General features: G+C 35.7%; 1 protein-coding gene across 12 annotated transcripts in view; it reads right to left on the bottom strand.

Moving 5' to 3' along the window:
• Positions 1-19,534, bottom strand: part of CCDC150 (coiled-coil domain containing 150) — a 139,901-nt gene that overhangs the window by 95,490 nt on the left and 24,877 nt on the right. For 9 of the 12 annotated variants that reach the window (XR_001893503.3, XM_009182671.4, XM_009182676.4 and 6 more), the window contains 8 exons: positions 16,332-16,448; positions 15,168-15,297; positions 12,161-12,204; positions 9,608-9,700; positions 7,715-7,822; positions 5,774-5,898; positions 5,305-5,482; positions 4,676-4,744 (listed from right to left, as the gene is read on the bottom strand). Coding sequence is in view for 11 of the 12 variants with exons in the window: in XM_009182671.4 (XP_009180935.2) it covers positions 4,676-4,744; positions 5,305-5,482; positions 5,774-5,898; positions 7,715-7,822; positions 9,608-9,700; positions 12,161-12,204; positions 15,168-15,297; positions 16,332-16,448 (864 nt within the window). In the remaining variant the exon portion in view is untranslated. The remainder of the gene's footprint in view (positions 1-4,675; positions 4,745-5,304; positions 5,483-5,773; positions 5,899-7,714; positions 7,823-9,607; positions 9,701-12,160; positions 12,205-15,167; positions 15,298-16,331; positions 16,449-19,534) is intronic. The other 3 variants (XM_021923824.2, XM_021923827.2, XM_017946741.3) reach the window with 2 other exon arrangements.

Below are 19,534 nucleotides of genomic sequence, written 5' to 3'. Positions count from 1 at the left end.
TATATGACCTTCAGTTAGGCAAGAGTTTCTCAAATATAATACCCAAACACAAACAATCCAAGGAAATACAGATAAACCAAACTTAAAATTTTTTAAAACCTTTATGCCTCAAAGGACATTACCAATATAAAAATACAACCCACAGAATGGGAGAAAATACCTGCAAATCACATATCTGATAAGGGTGTAGTATCTAGAATATGTAAAGAACTTGTACAAGTTGATAATTAAAAGATAATCCCTTTTAAAAATAGGCAAAGGATCTAAACAGACATTTCTCCAAAGAAGATATAAAATGACCAGTAAGCACACAAGAAGATGCTTAACATCATTAGTTATTATGGAAATGCAAATCAAAACCACAGTGAGGTACCACTTCACACCCATTAGGGTGGCTATAATAAAACACAAAATAGGTGTTTGTGAGGATGTGAGAAACTGGAACTTTTGTATATCACTGGTGAGAATGTAAAATGGTTTAGTGCTGTGGAAAACTGGTGATTCCTCAGAGAGTTAAATATAAAATTACCATGTGATCCAGAAATACCACTGTTAGATACATATATCACAAAGAATTGAAAAGAGGTACTGAAATATATGTATATACAGGTTCATAGCAGCACTAGTCACAATAGCCAAAGGTAAAAGCAGTGCAAATGTTCTTTAACAGATGAACAGACAAACAAATTTGGTGTGTGTGTGTGCATGCACATACATACATACAATCACCATTACTCATCCATAAAATGAAGTACTGATTCATACTACAATGTTGAAGAACCCCAAAAGCATCAGGCTAAGTAAAAGAAGCCACACACAAAAGATCACATATTGTATGATTATATTTACATAAAATATCCAGCATAGGTAAATCCATAGAGACAGAATGCTGACTAGTGGTTGTCAGGGGCTGGGAGAAGGAGGGAATGGGGAGTGACTGCTTAACTAGTACAGGGTTTCCTTTTGGGGTGATGAAAATATTTTGAATCTAGACAGAGGCAGTGGTGGCACCACACTACAAATGTACTGAATACCACTGAATTATTCACTTTAAAATGGTTAATTTTACATTATGTGAATTTCACCTCAATTAAAAAACCACAGTGAAATATTTCACACCCACTAGGATAGGTATTTTAAAAATGTGAACAATAACAAGTGTTAGTAAGGATGTGGAGACACTGGAACTCTCAAACATTGCTGGTGGGATTGTAAAACAGTGTAGCCACTTTGAAAGAGTTTGGCAGTTTCTCAAAACGATAAACATGGAGTAATCACATGACCCAGTAGTTCCACTCCTAGGTTATACCTAGGACAATTGAAAACATATGTTTACACACAAAAATTGTATACAAATGCTCACAGAATCATTAATACCCAAAAAGTTGAAACAACCCAAAAGCCCATCAATGGAGCAATTTAAAAAAGGTACCAGGCTGGGCATAGTGGCTCACATCTGTAATCCCAGCACTTTGGGAGGTTAAGATATCTGGGCAGATTGCTTGAGCCCAGAAGTTCGAGACCAGCCAGACAACATAACATAACTCCATCTCTGCAAAAAATAAAAAAATTAGCTGGGTGTGGTGGCATGCGTCTGTAGTCCCAGCTACTCGGGAGGCTGAGGTGGGTGGGAGGATCACCTGAGCCCAGGGAGATCGAGGCTGCAGTGAGCTGTGATTGTGTCACCGCCCTCCAGCCTGGGCGACAGAGTGAGACCCTGAAAAAAAAAAAGTGAAACGAATCCTGGACAATACCTTGCATGATATATAAAAATTCACTTGAAATGTACCATAGACTTAGTATAAAACCTAAAACTATGAGACATCTAGAGGACAACAAAAAAGAAAATTGTGGTGATCCTAGGTTAGGCAAAAATTCAAAAAGTATGATCCACAAAATTTTTAAAATTGATTAGACTTCATTAAAATTTAAAACTTCTGCTCTTTGAAAGAAAATGAAAAGAAAAGTCATGAAATGGAAGAAGATATTTGTAAAACACGTATCTGGCAAAAGACTTGTATATATACAAACAGTAAAGATATTTTTAAGATTTAAGAATATGTTTTAAAACCTCTGAAAATTCAAGAAAAAAACTGAATTTTAAATGGTTAAAAGATTTGATGAGATAGGTCAATTTGTAATGGCAAATAAGCACATGAAAAGAAGCTCAATATTATTAGTCATTGGTGAAATACAAATTACAAGCACAGTGATATGCTGATACACACAAATTCTAATAGATAAAACTAAAAAACCGAACCAAGTACTGGTGAGAATGTAGAGAAACTGGAACTCATGAATTACTGATGGAAATGTAAGATGGTACAGATTGTTTGAAAAACAGTTGAGCAGTTTTTTATTATGTTAAGCATATATTTATCATAGGAACCAGAAATCCAACTCTTGAAATTTACTCAACAGAAATACATATCTGCATATGTGAATATTTATAGAGGCTTTATTAATTGCCAAAAATCTGGAAACAACCCAAATGTCCTTCAGTTGGTGAATGGATAAAGGAAGTGATACATCCAGGCAATGGAGCACAGGTTACTGACACACAACACGATGAATCTCAAATGCCTTATGCTAAATGAAAGAAATTACATTTAAAATGCTATATACTATATGATTCTATTTATATGACACTCTGGATAATTTATAACTATAGGGACAAAAAACAGATCTATGGTTGCCAGGGGAAGGAGGTGGAAGAAGGCATTGATTACAAAAGGGCACAAGGGAACTTTCTTAGGGTGACAAAAACGTTCTATATTTTGATTGTGGTGGTGGTTACAAGATTGTATGTGTCAAAATTCATAGAACTATACACTAAAAAAGGGTGAATTTCACTGTATGTAAATTATAATAAACCTGACTTTTTAAAAAAGCATAGCGTTAAAAGAACACATATTGTAAAAATCAATTTATACCACAAAATGAGATTCTCTATAAGCATTATCATTTGGCTTCACAGAATGTCTCTAATGAGCAAGTATCTTTCAGCACCGTGAACTTATACTTAGCTACATTAAGACGAATGAAATCAGACAAGCAAAATAATAATGCTATGTTTCTATCCCAAACATATTCACAGCATTTGCCTTGGCCATGTAACATTCACTAACTTTTTTATGGGACAGAGTCTCACTCTGTCACCCAGGCTGAAGTGCGTGGTGCAATCTTGGCTCACTGCAACCTCCACCTACGACGTTCAAGCAATTCTCATGCCTCAGTCACCCGAGTAGCTGGGATTACAGGTGTGTGCCACCGTGCCTAGTTAATTTTTTTGTATTTTTAGTAGAGACAGGGTTTTGCCTTGTTGGCCAGGCTGGTCTCAAACTCCTGGCCTCAAGTGATCTGTCTGCCTCGGCCTCCCAAAGTGCTGGGATTACAGGTGTGAGCCATCATGCCCGCCCTCATTCACTAATATTTTTAAGCAAAAAGTATTAATGAATTTAATGGTAGTCACCAATTTTCCCAATTTTAGAAAGCATGGTTGAGGCTAAATTGATACCACCAAAGTCCTTGCCACAGGAAGTCAGCCTCATTTGAGGATTCTTAGGGTGGACTATTTTCATATCACTAGAACCAGAGAAGGCACCTGCTAGCTTGGTGGTAACTGCGTTTGAGTTCAGGCTCAAACTCTAGCATTTCTCCTCTCTCCAATCCTTAAATTAAAAGTTTACATGTATATATAGTAATACAAATGCTACTTGGGCAAACCAGAAGCAAAGAAACAGTCAAGGCTTGATGACTATACCCAATACCTATTGCTGGATTTCTTGCCTAAGTAAGCTAATACTCCTTGCTGCTCCAGATATATTCTCTAGATGACAGTGATACATAATCTTTACTCTCTTCAAAATTTGAAACACAAACATCAATGTTTTAAAGATTGGTTCTTGTTTAACTTTAATAAGGATTTCATTTGTTTCTCTGAACATTCTATTTTAGAACAGAAAATGGTACCTCAAAGATAAAGTGGCAGGTGCTGATAGGTACTCAGGCAGCCTGAGTTAGTTTTTGCTTTTTTTTTTTTTTTTGAGAGGGAGTCTTGCTCTGTCGCCCAGGATGGAGTGCAGTGGCACGATCTCGGCTCACTGCAACCTCTGCATCCTGGGTTCAGGAGATTCTCCTGCTTCAGTCTCCCGAGTAGCTGGGATTACAGGCACCCACCAACATGCCTGGCTAATTTTTGTATTCTAGTAGAGATGAGGTTTCACTATGTAGGTCAAGCTGGTCTTGAACTCCTGACCTCAAATGATCCGCCCGCATTGGCCTCCCAAAGAGCTGGGATTACAGGCGTAAGCCACCTCGCCCAGCCTTTAGTTTTTTATTTAAAAACAGCCTAGTCAGCAGTCATCTCTTTGCCTCTCACAGGTCCATTAGCTAACTCTCAGGTGACTTCTTGGCTAGAATCCTCAGTTAACACTAGGGCCAGAGGCAGTGATGACTCACTGGCAAACATCAGATGCTCAACAAGAAAATGTTCCCCAGAGACAACCGTCTGCTGCAGTGACTGGTGTGCTCTGAGTGGCATCCAGCTTCATAGCTTTCCTTTCCCCCGCAGCTTGGTATTCATCACCCATCTCCTCATTAAGATAAGCTGATACAGTAGGCAGCAATATAGAAGGAAATATAGTGAAATATCAATAAGTAAAATGTAGAATACCTTGTTTTTAGCTAATTCCTTTTCCAAATTGCATCTTTCTTGTGCTATTTCTTTTTCTGTTTTATTAACCTGCCCAAGGGGGATGGGAAAAAAAGAAATAGGTCAATTTTATAGTAGCTGACAGGCTCCACTATAGCAGACATATCCTGCATGTCAATTAATACCTACACTGCAGAGATAGCACATCCTCTCAGAAAAGGGGCCAATCAGGGAGTCTCTGAGGCAGAGCAGACTTCACAAATAGCCCTGAAATTAGAAAGACACGTCTGCATGTCAGACTCTGCTGGTTCCTTCCTAAGTAGGAAGACAGGGCTGTTCCCCTTTAACCTTCACTGTCCCACTCCTTCAGGGGAAATCAATTTTTAAAATCTGACTCCTTAACTAACATGAGGATGTGTGAGTTACTAATTAACATTCACTAATGCTGGATAAGAATATACTGTTCTATTTGGCACAGACTACTTCACAGGCTAAAAGGCATAGGTTAGCCACCTAAAGATTCTTCATTGGGCAACTCAGACAAACTGCATCTGGGTTTTATTTCTTTTCTTGTCTTTTGCATTTAGAATACAATTTTAAAACATCATCACACCACAACGAGAAGATAATGTAAATCTGGTTCTACCTACCTCCCTCTGAAATCTTTCTTTCTCCTCTAGCAGAGACTTCTTCTCTTGCACTGATGCTTCCAATTCACCTCGCAATCTTGCAATAGTTGATTCTAGCAACTCTTTTTGCACAGCTGTTCTCTTTTCAGCATCCTGTGCTTTCTGGATACACTGGTTATGCTCAAGGATTAAATGATCCCTGCATGAAGAGAACAAGAACATATGAAAGCTAAATGAGAGTTCTAATTTAACAGAAAGAGCAATTACATGTTCTTATAGAACATATTTCCTGACTGAGAGTAGTTACTAAAATGTTCCAACAAAACTAGTTTCTTAAGGGCAGAGTCTTTATTTTTATCTCTGTGGCTGGTCCAAAAAATGCACAATCAAATGTTTTCATTGAAGATAAGACTGAGACAGACAGACACATGATAAGAAACACAAATGGAAGAACAAAAGATGTATAAGAAGTTGCCCGTAATTTACTTACAGATGTGCTTGGAGTTGGGTTTTCTCATTCTGAACAGTCTGTAGTTCATTTGTGATACTGGCATGGGCTGCATCCAGCAATAAGTTTTGTTCTTGAAATGTCTGCGTCATCATTTTCTGCTCTACCTGAGTGTTAAGAGCAATAGTAGAAGTTGAAACTCCAGAAAGTCTTTTGATAGGGTGTCATTTGGAGTAACTGATCAAAAACACTGAACTAACTTAAAAAAACAAGTTATATTTACATAAATAAAACCTCTTTTTAAAATAATTTATTTTAACGCCCAGTTTCTCTTTGTCCTCCTCTGAGTTGACTACAGTTCTACCATTTTATAGCTCTACTAGCCAATAGTGAAGATACATTATTTACCCAGCCTGCTGAAAAATTATAAAACTCCTAATACCAACATATTTTTAAAGATAGAAAATTATATTACGAGTATTTTTGGTATTTTAAAATTTCAATATGGTACTTCATTTTTAAAAGTAAAACAATATAAATGTATATAAAATGAAAAGATCCCTTCCTCTCTATCTACACTTTCCCTCCAAATAATCCCACATTCTAAGGATTACCATGTTTAACAGTTTGCTGTGAATTCTTTTGAGACTATCTTAAATTGCACTCAGATAATGTTACAGCAGAAGCACTATAATTGTTTTACATAATTTATTTTCTTTGGCTCACCATTTTGGGATTATCAAAACATGACATTTTTATGTACCATATACCCCTACACATAATCCATAAAGTTTTTGCAAATACAGTACATATTAATAATTAGTTTTACAAATTCTTTTTAAAAGACTTCTATTTTAACATTTGATTGCAAAGCAAGTCCTCACACTGGTAAAATGGGATCCCAATTGTGTTATATTCCAAAATTTTGAAATATTTGTAATAAGCATTTCATTATATATTCAGTCCACTGAATTATAAGTCCATGAAAGTAGGAATTTTGTCTTGTTCACCACTATAATCCTATCTAGATATAGCATTATACTTGCACAGTTAAAAACTAAATATTTATTGAGTATATGTTACATGCAAAGCAGGCTTAGCACTATGAGAAATAAAGATATATAAGGCAATGTTCTTGCCTCTAGGGAGCTCACAGTGTAATCCAGGAAATGAACCAGCACATAAATTACTACTAGAGAATGCAGAATGCGGATGCAGCATAACATAATGATTACATACATTGACTCTGGAGTCACCTGAGGTTAAAAGGCAACTCTACTTCTTGCTAGTTAGGTGAATTTGGGCAAGTGAACTTCTCTAACCCTCATTTTCTTATCTGTAAAATAAGGATAATAAATACCCTTTTACATAATGGCTGCTACAATTAAAGGAGGTAATATGTGTAAAATCCTTAGCACAATGCTTAGTATATATAGTAAGTATGCTTACAAAAAGAGAAAGTGATCTATTTCTATGGTAGTCTGTTAATTTTCCAGGAATAGAAGTTGAAAGGGAAAACTTATCCCTTCTTATTGGGATGATCAAGCTCCCTGAAGAAAGTGACTCAAATAATAAAGAGAATTTCAAATATTGAAGATGAAGTAAAAAGCATTCTCAACAGAGAAAATGGCATAAGCAAAATGAGAAACTGTAAGGTGTTTGAGGAAAAGGTTAAGTACTTTAGGGTTAGTTTTACGTGTTCTCCATGATTCTATAAATAATGGGACAAATAATTATTTTTCCTCAAGCGATATTTGATTAGAAATCATGAAAAGCCCTGAGTGTAAGGCCAAATCACCCCTCTGATGAAAATTGAAAAGCACTAATAGAAATAAGATAATTCAGTTGATTTTTTAAATTTATTGTTAAAATATTTTTTCTCTAGTTGCCCATAAACATTTCCTGATCTATCAACCAGGCTGGCTTTCTGCCACCTGGTGAACTCTATTAAATTTAACACATTCACTAGCGTTAAATGAATACCTGCAGAATGGCCTGATGGTCAGCAATGATTCTGGCTTTTTCCATAGTAACAGTCTGAAGCATGCAGCTCAGCTCTGAACACTTTTTAGTCAATTGGTCATTCAAAACCTAAGAAAACACACACAGCAAGTCATTGGTCTCTCCAATAAAGAATTATTTTTACTTAAGCATTATTTTTAATGATTACAAAGTATCTCACTGTATAAGTGAACCTAATCTATTTAACCTATCCTCAATTCACATGTCATTAGTTTAAAAAATACTTTCAAATATTAAAAGTCTATACCCTAAATAATTCTAAATTAAGAGATTTGTTGATTTGATAGAGCAACTGAAGCATATGGCATTTTACTGATCTACTCTTCACAATTTTGAACACTGGTTCATTAGAGCAAGACATCTGCAAAATGGAATTTACAATGTCAGTGCCTAGCCAATATTATAGAAATCCATGAGCATTCAGAATTATTTAGCTAGTAACACAAAATACCTAAGCTCCTTCGCCATTAGCTGACAATGTTCATAAAAGCAAAATATAGATGATTTTACCATCATGAGATTAATGTTTCAAAATAAAACAAAAATCTTTTGAGCTACACAGATCTATTATATATGCAGGTAGTTAATAATTCTCTTTTCATAATTTGAAATTTGTATTATTGAGAAAAACATTTATATCAAATATCAGTTCTTTTTGCAAGGTAGATTTGGCAAAAATCTTATGTTTTAAACAAGTTCTTCAAGAACAAGCAACTTTGAAGGAGCACTAGGAAAAAAACACAAGAAATAAAATGGAGTAAAAGATAAATAAAAGATTATCTGACAAACATCACAAGAGGTATGGACAGTACAGTAGTTAGAAACACATTCAGAAGCACAAAGTCACACCAGATGCAGATGTACAAACTATTCATCAAGGAATACCTGGGGATGAAACAGAGAACCCTTGCTCTTTGAAAAAAAATAGCTAATTTTCTTTGGAGCCAGGTTACCTGAATTCAAATTCCAACTCTGCCACCTATTATCTATGTTCCTGAACTTCTCTGTACATCAGCTTCCTTATCTTTAAAATGTGAATAATAGTTTTCATTTCATGGGGCTATTGTGAGGATTACTATTTGTTACTAATATAAGGTGCCTGGAATTGTGCCTGGAATGTGGAATGGGCTCAGTAAAAATGTTAACTACTATTAGTATATGAAGAATAATAGTAGTTGATGTTATTATATTAAAAACACAGTCACTTTGTATTTTATTATTTTTATTATACAGAGAGCCCAGCAACACTATGATCCTAATATTGAGACAATCAAATTGTACCAAGAGAAAAGGTATTTTAAACGATAAACAATTCTTTAGGCTCTGTGGTGAGTAACTCCAATTTGCCTGCATATCTGATGACTCTTCTTGTTGCAGATGCACATATATATAAAACATCACATACATTTGGGAATCACTATCCCAAAAATGATTACCTCTAACTTCAAAATCCAGCAAGCATTTGTTAGGTTCCTACTGTATAATTATTTACTATAGAAGATACAAAGAAAGCATAAGACATAGCCCTTGCCATGGAACTATTCAGAAGTTCACTTTGGAGGGGGAAATACATATATTTAATGATCAAATTAGCAAGCAAGCAAAGGCAAAGTGTAAACTAGTATATAATTTTAGCGGTACATCTTGTATACTTATATATCATAGGAATTTGGAGAGTGAGATGAGAAATGTATTTAATTTGATAATGTTTCAAAGATGAAATAAATCTTATGGAAATGAAAAGTTGAGCGATGGAGATGGTATGAATTTATATAATCAAGACTAATTTTGTTTCTTGGTTAACTGAACAAAATTAAATAACATCTAAAAATTAGCAAAATCATGTGCATTTACTTGTGCTTTTTCTGATGCTTCATGAAGAGATGTTATTTTGGACCTCAAATATGCATTTTCTTCGTGCTCCTTGTTGAAAGATATCTGCAGGTTCTATAAGAAAAAAATTACTTTCTTTTTCACATATAAGAGATATTGTGTGCACCCCTATAAAAATAACTGTTTTGTATTTCAGCCAGTACCAGTTCAAGTTCCAATGACATACACTGGAACTTTATAAATGTCTTATAAAGAATGTATAAAAATCTTGGTATCTTCAACTCCTAAACTTCTCTTTATTTCAGAACTATTTATCAAAACTGTTTATTTAAAACAATAATGAGATACCACTACACACCTAATACAATGGCCAAAATCTAGAACACTGACAACACCAACTGTTGTCAAGGATATGGAGCAACAGGGACCCTCATTCATTGCTGGTGGGAATGTAAAATGGTACAACCACTTTGAAAGACAGTTTGGTGATTTCTTACAAAACTACATATATTCTTACCATATGATCCAGTAATCATGCTCCTTGAGATTTATCCATTTGGAGCTGAATACCTATGCCCACACAAAAACCCGCGCACAGATAATTATAGCAGCTTTAATCATAATTGCCAAAGCTTGGAGCAATCAAGATGTCCATGAGTAAGTCAATGGATTACTTGTGGTATATCCAGACAAAGGAATATTATTCAGCACTAAAAATAAATGAGCTTTTAGCCAGGCACAATGGCTCATCCCTGTAATCCCAGCACTTTGGGATGCTGAGGCAGGCAGATCACCTGAGGTCAGGAGTTTGAGACCAGCTGGCTAACATGATGAAACCCTATCTCTACTAAAAAATACAAAAATTAGCCAGGCGTGGTAGAGGGCACTTGTAATCCCAACTACTCGGGAGGCTGAGACAGGAGAATCACTTGAACCCAGGAGGCAGAGGTTGCAGTGATCTGATAACGCCAATGCACTCCAGCTCGGGTGAGTGAGACTCCGTCTCAAAAAAAAAAAAAAAAAGAAAAATGTGCTATCAAGCCATGAAAAGACATGGAGGAAACATAAATACTTATTACTAAGTGAAAGAAACCAGTCTGAAAGTCTATAGACGGTATGATTCCAACTATATGATATTCTGGAAAAGGCAAATCTATGGAGACGGTAAAAAGACCAATGGTTGCCAGGGATTAGAAGGGGAGGGAGGGATGAATAAGCAAAGCACAGAAGATTTTTAGAGCAATGAAACTACTCTGTATGATACTATAATATAATATATCTACTATAATGGTAGATATATGTCATTATACATTTGTTTAAATCCATAGAATGCACAACACCAAGAGTGAACCCTAATGTAAACTATGGACTCTGGGTGACAATGTGTCAATATAGGTTCATCAACTGTAATAATGTACCACTCTGGTGGGGGACGTAAAATGGTACATCAATTTTTTAAATGGATATCCATCAAATGGCTAATGAGGAAGCCTATGCATGAATAGGGGTACAGAGTACATGGGGAAATCTCTTTACCTTCTGTTCAATTTTGTTGTGAACTTAAAGCTGCTCTTAAAAATAAAGCCTATTTTTTTAAAACTGTTTATTAAATCTATTCTTATATTGAGATTCCAGTTAGAAAGAATTTGCCTAAAACCATAACCTAAATATACCTAGTATCTTTACATCAAAGTTCTGCTCCCTAAGATTAAATATTTGTTATATTATTATACATACACATTTTTTCCTATTAGCAGTAAGATCTTATGACTTCAAAGGAAGACATTCAAGGATCTTTTAAAGTTATAAGTGAACATATTTTCAAAAATGAGGACCCGAGGGTGGAGCAGAAGAAAACACCTTTGTTCTGTGGTTATAGAAAAAAAAAAAAAAAAAGCTAGTTTTCTTTGAGATGAGAGAAGTGATAACAGACGTGCATTGTAGGTGGGACTTTCCCTAAAACGTACTTAGTAGAATGGGGAAAGACAAAATATAAATCTTCTTCCTACAGAGGAAGAATCACCCTTCTATTTTCCCAGGAGAAGCATCTCAAGAAAAATAAACATCATATAACACAGGATGAGACAGCATCCAAAAGAAATAGAATCAACACATCAAGAGACTTAGAAATGTAGTAAGATATAAAGTCATTATGTTTTTAATTTTTAAAATTATGGCAAAATATACATTAGACAAAATTTATCCTTTGAACCACTGTTAAGTGTATAGTGTCATTAAACACATCCACACTGTTGTGCAACCACCAACATCAAAAAGTAGTTATATTTCTTACATTAAGTTTATTTTAAACAATTAGTTTGCAATAGGCAAAAAGCACAAATAAGTCTTATTATTTTTGCCAACTGACATTTTTCAAACTCTAATAACCTTCATGAAATGATTTCTTAGTTCCTAACACTATTATCCTAAATATACTACTCATTGACATGAAACTTTTTTTTTTAATAAAACTTTTATGAGAATAAGAAGCACTGTAAGCCAACATGGAAGAAGAAACAGGACTTAGCGAAGAGAGGAAAGACCACCTCTGTACTCCACAACTTCACAACTCACCTTATTTTCTTCAACCAACTTGGAAATGAGGTCATCTCTAGAAGCTAAAAACAAAAATTACACACAACTATGATAATAGTAACTTGTTACATTGAAATCACATAGTGAGAAGCTTTAAATATTTTATGTCTATTTTTTGTAGAGATAAGGAGAACCCAACTATTTCTATCATATTTTTATAGACTAGAAACTTTTATGGAATTATCAAGAAGCTAGTCCACAGTCATTTGCAATGGTAAATGAGGTATCTGAAGGATTTTAAGCTGAGGAGGGGCATGATCAAAAGATTCTGTTAGAGAGATCACTCTAACAAAGGTACAATAAAGGCAAGGAGATGAATTTAGTAGCTGTTAAAGTAACTGACACATGAGTAAATGACAATTCAATAAAGTAATGATAATGAGGACTGACTCTCACTGGTCATGACAACAGAGACACAGAGGAAAAACAGATGTGTGAAACAGTAAACAGAGAGCACTTTTGGACTTGGTGGCTTACTAGTGGGGTAAAATCAACAGATGAGACAAGGAGAACATCTTGGGCAGCAGGATGAACAGTGGACTCTTCAGCTAAATAGGGAATACAGACCACGGAGCAGGTTTTGGGGACAGAATGAGTGAAACACTTAAGTTTTCTATGTGTTTTGACATATCTGCAAGGCATCCAAATGTAGATATTTAGTTGTCAGTAAGATACTGGTATTCAGGAGGATGATTTTGTATGGAAAAAAAGATCTGAAACCACTCAGAGCATGCACAAATGAAAAGAAAACCAAAGACCAAAAATTGTGGAACAGTTTGGCATCATATACTAGTAGCCAAAAAGTGTAAACTTATCTGAGAGTAATGTTTTGCCTTCACAGAAAAATTCATAGCGATCTATCAGTCTTGTTTCACTTAAATATTCTAAAGCCAGAAATTATAAAACATATGAAAACTGGTATTTTATATAGGATATACCTTAGAAAAACTATACTTTTTGGACATATGAATCCACAATTCAACAGAATAAACTCTAATTTAAAATACATGAAGGAGAAAAAAGACGAACTATATGACCTTGGGAAAATTCTACTAATCAAAGTAAGAATGAAAGGGGAGTGTTTATCTTACTTTGAAGAACAATTTATTCATCGTAAGTACTATAAATCTGTATATAATATGCTTATTGTTAATAAACTTAATTACATGTTTAAATTCATTGAAGCAAATATTTAAAGGCATTCCTTTTATTAATGTAGCTTGAATAACTACTTGTACCTTAAAGTAATAAAACTGCATATATGTCAAGTCTATAATTCAGTATTATGCACCTAGTTGGCATTCAGAAGGGCTTCCTTTTCCTCATGTCAGTTTGAATTATTGTTGTTTTAATCTTGGTTTTTTAATGGTGTTGCACAAATTCTTTATAAAATTCAAAAATAAAGCATTAATCCAACAAGAAAGTAACATAAAAATTCAGAGGGCCAACTAATAGATACCTGTTTTAGGCCCAGCTATTCTAATTCTACTTGCTGTGGGTCTTTGGGTACGGTCAGTATGGATCCTTTTATATTTTCTTTCTTTTTTTTTTTTGTTTTTTAAATGGAGTCTTGCTCTGTCGCCCAGGCTGGAGTGCAATGGCACGATCTCGGCTCACTGCAACCTCGGGCCTCCCGAGTAGCTGGCAGCCTCCTGAATAGCTGGGACTACGGGCGTGTGCCACCACACTTGGCTATTTTTTTGTATTTTTAGTAGAGATGGGGTTTCACCGTGTTAGCCAGGATGCTCTCAATCTCCTGACCTCATGATCCACCTGCCTTGGCCTCCCCAAGTGCTGGGATTACAGGCGTGAGCCACCACGTCCAGCCCCTTTTATATCTTCTATAGAATGTGAGTATTTTCTTATCTTTCTGACAGGTTGTTGCAGTACTCAAATGCGATAATGTGGCAGCACCATAAAACGTACATATATTTTTGTAGGCACACAATTACAGGAAGACAGAAAATTATCCAGGGGCATTGTCGGTGAGAACTTCACACAGTAATTCACTACTATAAGAAAAGGGAATATTTTCTGCTAAAAGCAGTAAGTCAAAACATTGAATAGATTACTCTTGCTCTATATGTTTTAGAATTTCCATTTCCTTTTTGGTATTCTCTGCCCCCATTACAGCCACAGAGCACAGAAGGTGAACTGGAGAGTACACTAGCTTGGAGTTAGAAGATCCAGTTCTAGGTCGTACTTTGCCATTTTTTCCTTTTATAAGTCTGGAAGGATAGCTTTGAGTATTGAATGAAATAATTTATGTGAAAGTTCGGTGTAAACCATGATGTATTAATCACATGAAGCACTGCCCTTATAACTCCATGACCTTTGTCATTGAGACTATCTGGAAACTGCTTTATAATGAAGTACTAGCAACAGTAGTATGATAAAAGGCTGATGGGTTAGAAGAAACATGACCAAACACCTTGGGATCAAGTCTAGGCGCTTTCATTTCCCAGCTCTGTCATCTTTGAGGACTCATCTATAAAAAGAGATTAATCTAAGCTCTCTTTAAGGTACCTTACAACTATCCATCTCTACAAATATAAGTTAATCAAAATAGATTGATAACATGAAGAATGGAGAATCTGACATGATGAACTGACAGAATCCACAAGTTATCAAGGATTCAGGGCCTTACTTCCTTATTAACATTTTATTATCCAATATTCAATCTGTTGTTTTACTTTTTTGCCCAATATTCAAGCCAGATGTCTAGAAACCAAATATTTCCAGGTCCACAAACAAGCTGGAAAAAAATAAGGAATAGTTTACAATTAAGAGGGTCAAATATACTATTAACAACATTCCTTCTCTGTCTCAGTACTACAGGTAGAAGGGAAATCCGCAGTGTTTTACATACAGCACTGTGGGAAATATCAATAACATGGGCCACTTCAAGAATTTGGGATCTTAAGAGTTTTTCCATGAAATCTCAAAAAACTAACAAGAGGGTGATTTCTGGCATCTATTTTCATACTTAGATCAGATTTGAGCTGTGAAGTAGCAGTCTCCAACTCTTCTTTTTTTTGTTGTTCCTGGGCCAGTAGTTCTTGAGTGCTCTGTATAGAATCATGTAGAGCAATGCAGTTTTGCTGCAAAATGTGCACCTGAAATTGTATAAGAAAAACTCCTTTTCTATAAGATAAAGATTTCTAATAAGCTGCCTTATAGCACATGTATAAGGCAACATTCCAATCTTAATGTCACTGAGAAGCAACGAGAAGTTAGTCTATGTTACAGTTAAAATCTCAACAGAATGTGGTCTTGGGAGCAGTGCCATCCAATATAACCTTCTGTGCACTTTCCAGTGCAACAATCCACTACCCACAAGTGGCTACGGAGCACCTGAATGTGGCTAGTGTGTGAAGAAATAAATCTTTTATTTAACTAATTTAAATAGCCATATGTGGCTAATGGCTACCATACTGGCATTGCAAGTTATGGCAACAAAGGATCATTTGCAAATTCCTAAAGTAGAATCCTTGTTATAATTCAGTTATGAAGGGAAACTTTTTCCATTCATTAAAATAATAAAGATTATGTCATCCAATTATATTAAAAATGAAAATATGAATTGACTCAGTTAAAGTATTCTAAATTACTTGTAGGTACTTCAAATAAATATGAAGGCCAAAATATGTTAAAATAATGATAATTGAAAACAGCAGTGTAAATACAGTCCAAATTGTTTTACTTATTGATATTCTTTGCTTCCAGTGTTAGATCGCATTAGTCTTTATTTTCTATCCATGGCAGACATATACAGCATGAGACCAGGGCAATGCCTTCCAAAACCAATGTCTATAACAGAGATTGTATGGTATAATGGAAAAATACTTTATCTTTCTCTTAGGAGCTAAGAGTTCACCTCTATAAAGCCTGAGGTAAATTAACCTCTCCGGTCCTTAGCTCTCTGATTCATAAATTAAGAGTGTTGAATAGTGAAATTAGGGTCTTTCTTAGTTTGTGCTAACTTAAAAAAAAAAAAAACTGTAGTAAGATTGTTAACATATTGCTAACAAAAAGTAAATATTTCAACGAATCTAGAGGAAATTAGTAAAATTTTAAGTGTATAGGTAAAGTATCAGTTTTTGTTTGGTTTCACTTCCCAAACATACATAAGGAGAAGAAATCTTTCTACCTGTTTTCGTTCTACCTCCACTGCTGATCCCATTTCTTGTATTTTGAGGAGCATGGCTGATGCTGACTTCTCTAAAGATTCCCTAAGGTACTTCTCCTGAGCCAGTTGTCTCCTTAGCTACAAAGCAACATTACAGTTAGGCAAGACCAACTGAACATCATACTAGTTTAACAAAGATCAAAGTTACCTGAGAAGTTTATCAGACATGCCATCTCACCCCCAAACAGTCTTAATTCATTTATGACTACTCAGAAACATGCTTTTGTTTCTCCCTAGAAGGCCTAGGATTACCTCCTAAGGAATATAGATCAAACGTATTGCACTCATCCTCCTATAATTTAGGTCTGTTTTCTAAAATGGAGGTCAAAATCCATTAGTAAATTGAAAGCAGCACTCAGAAAAAGGAAAAAATAAGAGTAGAAAGAAAATATGAGAGTGCATAGCAAGTAGTAAGAGTAAGTGCTGCTTTGTGAAATGTTTGTGTATATGTATGTGTGTTGCAGTGTAAAATATATGTTCAACAATGGATTGTCAAAAAAAGTTTGAAAAACACTAGTATCTTACCTTACTGTGTATTTTCTGTATTCCTATATTTTCTGACTTTATTTTTCAACTCTTATTTTCCCGTATTTTGATTTATCTATATATTTTTTATCTTGCAGTATTATAAACATCACTCTGAAAACTGTTTTCATTCAATTTTGGAATTTAGAGGTCTAAACAAATAATGAAGTAACCATTAGGTAGCAGACCAAACCGACACTCCAAGAATTTGGGTACTGTGATATTGTGATATAATAAGAAATATATTATTTCATCTCTGACCCTGGTTCCTGGCACATAGCTCATAAAAAACTTGGAATCACCTCAGAAGAGTGTCTTTTGTGTGCTAATGACTGACTGGCTGGGGATGGGGGAAGACAGGTAGCTGTGGATGGGGGCTGGTTCCCAGAAAGATCAAAGCATGATTAAAGGACTGGGACTTCTAGCCCCTCCTCTCAACTCTAATGAGGGGAGAAGGGCTGGAAGGTAAGTTGATCATCAATGGCCAGTGATGTAATCAATCATGCCTATGTAATGAGGCGTCCATAAAAATTCAAAAGAACTGGGTTCAGAGTGCTTCTGGACAGCTAAACACATGGAGGTGCCTGGAAGGTGGTGAGTCCCAGAAAGGGCCTGTGCCCCTTCCCACATGCCTTGCCCTATGCATCTCTTCCATCTGGCTGCTCAGCTGTATCCTTTGTAATGTCCTCTATAACAAATGGGCAAATGTAAGTGAAGTGTTTGAATTCTCTGAGCTGTTCTAGCAAATTATTTAAACTTGTGGAGGGGCATCATGGGAACACCGATTTTTTGCAAGTCAGTCAGAAGGACAACTTGGGACTTGCAACTGGCGTCTAAAGTGGGGGGCAATCTTGTGAGACTGAGTCCTCACCTGTCTTCAGGTAGATAATGTAAGGACTGAACTGAATTACAGGACACTCAACTGGTGTCCACTGAAGAACAGAATTTCTTGGTGTGTCGTCGGGTGTCGGAAGCGTTCTGCTGTGAGGTATGTGAGAGTAGAAAAACACACTTTTTTTTTTCTTCCCTATTTTGGAGGCACACTGACCTTATTTTTTGTCAACAAATGACTATAAAAAGAATCACATAAAACATAAAGAAGGTTAAGAGTCTCTTTTATTATTAGGGAAAGAGATCCTTTCCAATTGAAATGGGAATTGCAGAGAATGCTATTCCTTTTAAGAAGTGATGTGAAACTGAAAGAAATTCTATTTTAAAACTCCAGTGTAGATGACATTAAGAGTACACTATACCTGTTTTCTAAATTGTACACATTTTTTTCTCTATGGAGAATATATTTTATAATTTTTAAAATGTTTTTTAAAAGTTAAAAGGTAAAAAATGTCTTGGGATAAAACTGTTACAAGATTGCTCATTTTGGAAATGCTCTATAATGTTTTTAATCATACCCTTGATATTTGACATGTAGCTTTTTCCAATTTTTCACTATTGCAAATGCTGCTCTCCTGAACATACTTGTGAGCAGGTCTTTCCTTACATTTCTGATTATTTCCTAAGGATAAATTCCTATAAGAATCATTTTTTCCAATTATTACCTTCATAATTTTCCAATTATTACCTTATCAATAGTATATGTATTAAAATTTTCTTAAATCTCTTCTGATCTAATAAATGAAAACTAACATCTTAATAATTTTGGATTTCTTTGGTTATTGTGAGATTAAATATCTTCTAATATAGTTATCAGCTCTTTATATATTTATGTAATAAACTGTCATACTTATCCTTTGTCCATTGTTTTTTGGGCATTTTAAGACAATTTTACATGTTTTTGTTTTTGTTTTTGAGATTGGGTCTCACTGTGTCAGCCAGGATGAGTGCAATGGTGCAACTATGGCTCACTGCAGTCTTGACTTCCCCAGGCTCAAGTGAACCTCCCACCTCAGCCTCCTGAATACCTGGTACTAAAGGAGTGTGCCACCATGCCCAGCTAATTCAAAAAATGTGTTGTTGAGCCAGGGTCTCACTTTGTTACCAAGGCTGGTCTCACTCCTGGGCTCAAGCAATCCTCCTGCCTCAGTCTCCTAAAGTGCTGAGCTTACAGGTATGAGTCACTGTGCCTGGCAGTTTTAAGTTTTGGGGTGGTGGGTTTTGGAGATGGGATCTCACTCTGTGGCCCAGGCTGCAGTGGCATGATCACTGCAGCCTCGACCTCCCAGGCTCAAGTGATCCTCCCATCTTAGCCTCTTAAGTATCTAGGACCACAGGTGTATACCATTGTGCTGTTTTGTTTTTTTTTATTTGTAGAAATGGGGTTTTGCCATGTTGCCCAGGCTGTTAAACTCTTTAAAAGGGAAAACTATTAACACGTTGCCTATTTGTGTTATAATACCTTATTACAAGGGTCCCCAACCCCCAGGGACACAGACTGGTACTGCTCCATGGCTTGTTAGGAACCAGGCCATACAGCAGGAGGTGGGCAGTGAGTGAACCAGCCCTACTGCCTGGGCTCCACCTCCAGTCAGATCAGCGGCAGCATTAGATTCTCATAGGACCGTGAACCTTATTGTGAATGGGGCATGCAAGGGATCTAGGTTGCGCGCTTCTTATGAGAATCTAACTAATGCCTGATGATTTGAGGTGGAACGGTTTCATCCCAAAACCATTCCCCTCAACTC

The sequence above is a fragment of the Papio anubis genome, chromosome 10 (genome assembly GCF_008728515.1).
Source record: "Papio anubis isolate 15944 chromosome 10, Panubis1.0, whole genome shotgun sequence".
In the NCBI taxonomy this organism is placed as follows: Eukaryota; Metazoa; Chordata; class Mammalia; order Primates; family Cercopithecidae; genus Papio; species Papio anubis.
This window is presented reverse-complemented; position numbering and strand designations above follow the sequence as displayed.